The sequence below is a fragment of the Pteropus medius genome, unplaced genomic scaffold (genome assembly GCF_902729225.1).
Source record: "Pteropus medius unplaced genomic scaffold, Ma_sr-lr_union100, whole genome shotgun sequence".
Lineage (NCBI taxonomy): Eukaryota > Metazoa > Chordata > Mammalia > Chiroptera > Pteropodidae > Pteropus > Pteropus medius.
This window is the reverse complement of record NW_024349797.1, coordinates 22641165-22647382: the sequence shown is the minus strand read 5'-3', so window position 1 is coordinate 22647382 and position 6218 is coordinate 22641165. Positions and strand designations below refer to the sequence as shown.

The 6218-nt window shown below is 52.0% G+C and overlaps 1 protein-coding gene across 1 annotated transcript; it reads left to right on the top strand.

Moving 5' to 3' along the window:
* Positions 1–133: 133 nt before the first annotated feature.
* Positions 134–5624, top strand: HSP90AA1 (heat shock protein 90 alpha family class A member 1). The gene is made up of 11 exons (XM_039884244.1): positions 134–320; positions 849–1010; positions 1100–1466; positions 1781–1914; positions 2234–2554; positions 2678–2843; positions 2980–3170; positions 3317–3464; positions 3657–3925; positions 4255–4588; positions 4860–5624. The coding sequence occupies exons 2-11, from the start codon at positions 849–851 to the stop codon at positions 4967–4969; spliced, it is 2202 nt and encodes a 733-aa protein (XP_039740178.1). The 5' UTR covers positions 134–320; the 3' UTR covers positions 4970–5624.
* Positions 5625–6218: the final 594 nt, after the last annotated feature.

Below are 6218 nucleotides of genomic sequence, written 5' to 3'. Positions count from 1 at the left end.
GGGGGCGCGGGGGGCGGCGGGCGCGAGCCCCTCGCGGGCATTCCGCGCCGCGCAGGCGCACTGGGGCGGGCGCGGGGCGCGCGGCGGCGGTTGGGGGCGGGGCGCGCGGGCCCGGGGGAGGCCAGGGCGCATGCGCGGGCGCGCGGCCGCGGCGGCGGTTGGGGGGGTGGTTCTTCCGGAAGGTTCGGGAGGCTTCTGGAAAAGGCGCCGCGCGCAGGGCGGGCCCGCCTCTATATAAGGGAGGCGCGGGGGTGGCGCGCCAGTTGCCTCTGCGTCCTGGTGCTGCGTCGTTGCGGAGCCGGTGCTGTCCCTTAGCCAAGGTGGGGGCGGTCGGGGGGCTTCTGGGGGGCTGTGGTGGGGGTTGCGCAGAGCCGCGGCGGCGGAGGGGGCCGGATCCAGTGCCGAAGCCCTTCGGCCCGCGGGTCTGGGGCATCTGCGGTCCCCCCGGAGGCCTCGGGCCTGCTGCGGCCTCACATACGCCGCTCGGGCATGGCCGGCGGCCGCGCCGCAGAAGTGACGCGGGGGGACCCGCCCGGCGGCAGGGCCCCCCCCTTCCCCGCCCCGGAAGGCCTCTTCGGCCGTCTCCGGGCGGGCCCCGCGGTGGGGGAGTCCTGGGGGGCGGGCGCCCGGCAGCCAAGGCCCGGGCCTCCCGGTGGCGTGCACACGCTCCCCGTTGCCGCGGCTCGCAATGAGGTCATCCCTTTGTGGGCCGGCCTTCCGTTTTCGGGGCGCTCGGTGTCGCGTATCCCTTAGATAAAGCTCCGGAAGGGCCGCTAGAACGCAGTTGGGCCCCGTAGTGCTTCTGTGGATGGACTGCGGGGTTGAGACTGGCGCGGTGTCCTCTGCAGATGCCGGAGGAGACCCAGACCCAAGACCAGCCGATGGAGGAGGAGGAGGTTGAGACGTTTGCCTTCCAGGCAGAGATTGCCCAGTTGATGTCATTGATCATCAATACTTTCTATTCGAATAAGGAGATCTTCCTGAGGGAGCTCATTTCAAATTCGTCGGATGTAAGTCTTATTAACGTAGAGTTGGGTTCTCGTTTCAGTGTAATTTCAGTATCTAGGAGCTCTGCTCAACGATCTGTATGTTTTGACAGGCTCTGGACAAAATCAGATACGAAAGCTTGACAGATCCCAGTAAGTTAGACTCTGGGAAAGAGTTGCACATTAATCTCATTCCAAACAAACAAGACCGGACCCTCACCATTGTAGACACTGGAATTGGAATGACCAAAGCCGATTTGATCAATAATCTTGGTACCATCGCCAAGTCTGGGACCAAAGCGTTCATGGAAGCTTTGCAGGCCGGTGCCGACATCTCCATGATTGGCCAGTTTGGTGTCGGGTTTTATTCTGCCTATCTGGTTGCTGAAAAAGTGACGGTGATCACCAAACATAACGACGACGAGCAGTATGCCTGGGAATCTTCTGCAGGAGGGTCCTTCACAGTGAGGACTGACACAGGTAGGCACCTGAGGAAATATACTGCTTGTCGGTCGTGCGGAGGTGGGGTGCTCTGAGCCCTGGACCTCTGAAGAGGCTGTGAGTCATTGGCCTGATGTGCAGAGAGCTAGTGAGCACGTGTAGTGCCTTGGGGTGGCATTTGTGGGTATCGTGGATGAGGCAGCTAATCAGAAGTGACAGTAGTCTTTGCTTTCAGTCTGGTTCTGAAAGCATTAGGCATGGTGTCAAGAGTTGAAGGGATTGTATGTAGTTTTTTTTACCTTGATTTGACTGTTGCGATTGAACTTGAATTTATTTCTCTATTCTCTTTTCAGGGGAACCTATGGGTCGTGGGACAAAGGTGATCCTGCATCTGAAAGAAGACCAAACGGAGTACCTGGAGGAGAGGAGGATAAAGGAGATCGTGAAGAAGCACTCCCAGTTTATCGGCTACCCCATCACGCTCTTCGCTCTTCGTGAGTGTGTGTGTGTGTGTGTGTGTAGTACGCAGGCATAGATGACCGAAGCGAGTTAGAATCCTTAGTTTTCAAGACCTTTTGATAAGGGAGAGGCCTAAACTTAGTAGTTATTGGACCAGCCTGAAGTTTTTTCTTGTTCTGTCAAGGGATCCAGAGCTGTACTTACATTAAATATGTCAAATATTGGTGAGATTTTTGGCTGCTGAACGATTGAGCTAACATGGGGTTTGTTACAAAGCGTGCCGGTTGCGTGGAGCTGGGTTTTAGTCCTGGAGTGCAGCGGTGACGTGCCTTCCTGTCTTCCCGCAGGTGGAGAAGGAGCGCGACAAGGAAGTCAGCGATGACGAGGCTGAAGAAAAGGAGGACAAAGAGGAAGAGAAAGACAAAGAAGAAAAGGAGTCCGAGGACAAGCCGGAAATAGAAGATGTCGGCTCTGACGAGGAGGAGGAGGAGAAGAAGGATGGCGACAAGAAGAAGAAGAAGAAGATCAAGGAGAAGTACATGGACCAGGAGGAGCTGAACAAGACGAAGCCCATCTGGACCAGAAACCCCGACGACATCACCAACGAGGAGTACGGGGAATTCTACAAGAGCCTGACCAACGACTGGGAGGACCACTTGGCCGTGAAGGCGAGTGACTGCTGAGCGCCTCCCAACCCCGCCCTGGGCTGTGCTCCCTCCCCCGATGTGTTTTTAAGTTATGTGATTGCACGTGTTTATCCCGTAACTGACTTAGGATGTGTTTTTTTGCAGCATTTTTCAGTGGAGGGACAGTTGGAGTTCAGAGCTCTTCTTTTCGTTCCGAGGCGCGCTCCCTTTGACCTGTTCGAGAACAGAAAGAAGAAGAACAACATCAAGTTGTACGTCCGCAGAGTGTTCATCATGGACAACTGCGAGGAGCTGATACCCGAGTATCTGAGTGAGTGGGCACTGCCGCTGGAGCGCGCGCTCAGCTCCAGGTTGAGTCACGTGCGCCTGGGTGGTTGGCGTTTTAGGTTAGCACATTTGTTGAATTTCGTTCTTAGAGCGCATTTGTTTTTTTGGGGTTTTTTTAGATTTCATCAGAGGCGTGGTGGACTCTGAGGATCTTCCTCTAAATATTTCTCGGGAGATGTTACAGCAAAGCAAGATTTTGAAAGTTATCAGAAAGAACTTGGTCAAGAAATGCTTGGAGCTCTTCACCGAGCTGGCAGAAGACAAGGAAAACTACAAGAAGTTCTACGAGCAGTTCTCGAAAAACATGAAGGTGGGTGTGAGCGCACTGGACAGTTCTCAAAAAACATGAAGGTGGGTGTGAGCGCACTGGACCGTTAGCAGCAATCAAAGTGGCTTCTGGAGTTTTAAATCATTTTGTTCAATGTAGAAAGTCTTTCTAAAGCCAGTGTCTTTCAGCTGGGAATTCATGAAGATTCGCAGAACCGGAAGAAGCTCTCGGAGCTGTTACGATACTACACCTCTGCTTCAGGCGATGAGATGGTTTCCCTCAAGGACTACTGCACGAGGATGAAGGAGAACCAGAAGCACATCTACTACATCACAGGTAACGGGCGATGGGGGCTGGAATCCGCGTACTTGTTCTCGTAACCTTGGAAGGAACTATAGCTGTGTCCTCTGCCCACGCGGCGCCGCCTGTGCACGTTGGTCCGTGTCTGTCAGGCGAGAGGTAACGTGAGCCGTCTACGCTGGTCAGATCTGGCTAGGAAAAGGCCTAAAAGTAACTTTTCAACGTCAGGTGAGACCAAGGACCAGGTAGCTAACTCGGCCTTCGTGGAGCGCCTGCGCAAGCACGGCCTGGAGGTGATCTACATGATCGAGCCTATCGACGAGTACTGTGTCCAGCAGCTGAAGGAGTTTGAGGGCAAGACGTTAGTGTCAGTCACCAAAGAGGGCCTGGAGCTTCCAGAAGACGAAGAGGAGAAGAAGAAACAGGAAGAGAAAAAAACAAAGTTTGAGAACCTCTGCAAAATCATGAAGGACATCTTGGAGAAAAAAGTAGAAAAGGTGTGTATGTTCTCGCTGTGTTTTCTTAATTGACACATTTTAGGAGCAGCGTTAGGTGCTTTTCAAAGCTGAGTCATGTGGTCCATTTCCCTTTGTAAGTTTTCTCAGCTTAAAAATAAAAAATGGCCTTCCGTGTAGTGATGGGTGGTGGCATAGTAGCTCTTAACACCTTTAAAGGCCTGAGGGGGTGGAATGTGCAGAAAGCAAGCTTTAGAGATCTGAATTTGCAAATACGTGATATTTGATTCATCAGTAAAGCCATTACAGGTACTGAGAAGTTAGAATAACATTCTTTCTAGGTCCAGTCATCACTTAATGTTTGATTGCAGGTGGTGGTGTCAAACCGATTGGTGACATCCCCGTGCTGCATTGTCACAAGCACATATGGCTGGACAGCAAACATGGAAAGAATCATGAAAGCTCAAGCTCTGAGAGACAACTCCACCATGGGTTACATGGCAGCAAAGAAACATCTGGAGGTAAACCCCGACCACTCGATCATCGAGACCTTGAGGCAGAAGGCAGAGGCTGACAAGAACGACAAGTCCGTGAAGGACCTGGTCATCCTGCTCTACGAAACGGCGCTCCTGTCGTCCGGCTTCAGTCTGGAGGACCCCCAGACCCACGCGAACAGGATCTACAGGATGATCAAACTGGGTCTCGGTAAGTGGACTCGGGCGCACAGCTGTTGAAAAGGGGTAACTTTCCGCTGTTGGAACAAAATTGGATTCTCATCCAGGTTCGGGGAGCACACGTGTTAGTCGTTACATGCGGAAGGGATAACTGCGCCTCGTGATCGGCTCAGAAATGAAACCGGTTTATGTAGCTTCTGATCGCTCCGCTCTGAAAGTGGTTACAAGCCAGGGGCGTCGGTCTAAGCGGGTGGTCGGTGGTTTCAAGAACTCTGAACACGTGGGTTTTATGTCCAAAACAGGTATCGACGAGGACGACCCGGCTGCCGACGACAGCAGCGCTGCCGTCACTGAAGAGATGCCGCCCCTGGAAGGGGACGACGACACGTCGCGCATGGAAGAAGTAGACTGAGCGCCCGGAGCCGCCGTGCTCGTCGGGACACTTGACCTTGGTTTCCTTTGATGACATGTTTTCAAGGATTTTTTTTATTTTTGTTAACATTTTAAAACCCTGTATGGCATGACAACTACTTAAAGGAAAGATAAGATTTCTTTCTTACGTGTACGATGCTGTGATCCCTTACGCACTAAGCTAGTTCCCCTTCCTGGTTTCACGTTGGCTCGTTTTAACGGAGGAGGTTATGTTCGGGGTGTGTGCGCTCATGTTAACTCTGTGGACCTACAATATCTAGCTGTCAAGCGGATTCCTTATTAGACCAAACCTTTTGTCACTGACGTGTGCTAAAATATACCGTGATGTTTAAAAGAAAAACAGTGCTTAAAACGTTTATCTGCTAGGATCTTTTTAAACCTTTCATTCTCTGTAGTTATCCACTGCATGTATGGTCTCTAGAAGTTAGTATGTCACACTGAACCAGCCTGAGGGGAGTGTCCCTAGAGCTTGTTTTCCAAAGAACAGTACTGTTCAGCAAAAATATAAGCCCACCCAGGTGTATTGTAAAGCCCTTTGAAAGTCAGTAGAGCAGGCTTTGTGAACGAAATGGTAGTGTTCAAGTCACATTCTGCTTCAAAAGGTTATTACAAATACAGATGAATTAAAAAGCTTACGTGGCCGATGTCTTCTGTGGGGGTACGGAGGGGAACTGTGGACGACAGGGTGGTCCCAAGAGGTAAAGCATTACTATACGTGTCTTGCCCAGGAGAAAAATTTAAAAGGTGGCTCGTAATGACTGCTGTAAGTCCATGGGGACACTCGGGTGGCAAGTGTGGGTGGTGAGTGTATTCTAGACACAAAGAAATGGGACTGTCAGACCAATGCTCCCAGTCTGTCCTCCCTCAGGGTCTCCGTGTCCAAGCTGCCCTCATGCATTTGTAAAACACGCTAAATATAGTCCCTTAATGCCTTGGCCTCTGAATGTCCCGGGGTTCTTTACCAAATCTGCTTAACTGCCCTTCCCCCCCAATCTTGTTGCTTCCTGTAGGGCCTCAGGCCAGGTGCACGCAAGGGGTTTGCTGATGACCAGGATCCTGGGGCAGTAGTTCTTAGTCCCTTAGGCAAAGGAAGGGGAATCACTTAAATTGAGTTAGACTTTTAACCGTTTAACTGCTCAGCTGTGGTCTTCCTGCCATTCTGCTTATGACATGTTACCAGCTGGAGAAAGTGGGGTAGACATGACGGAACTAGGTATTGGATGGCAAGA

Bases quoted from the DNA above. Each gene is read 5' to 3' on its own strand.
- HSP90AA1 (XM_039884244.1), top strand. From the start codon at position 849: ATGCCGGAGGAGACCCAGACCCAAGACCAGCCGATGGAGGAGGAGGAG. The intron at 3,465-3,656 runs GTAACGGGCGAT...TTTCAACGTCAG, and splicing joins GCACATCTACTACATCACAG to GTGAGACCAAGGACCAGGTA. The intron at 4,589-4,859 runs GTAAGTGGACTC...TGTCCAAAACAG, and splicing joins GATGATCAAACTGGGTCTCG to GTATCGACGAGGACGACCCG.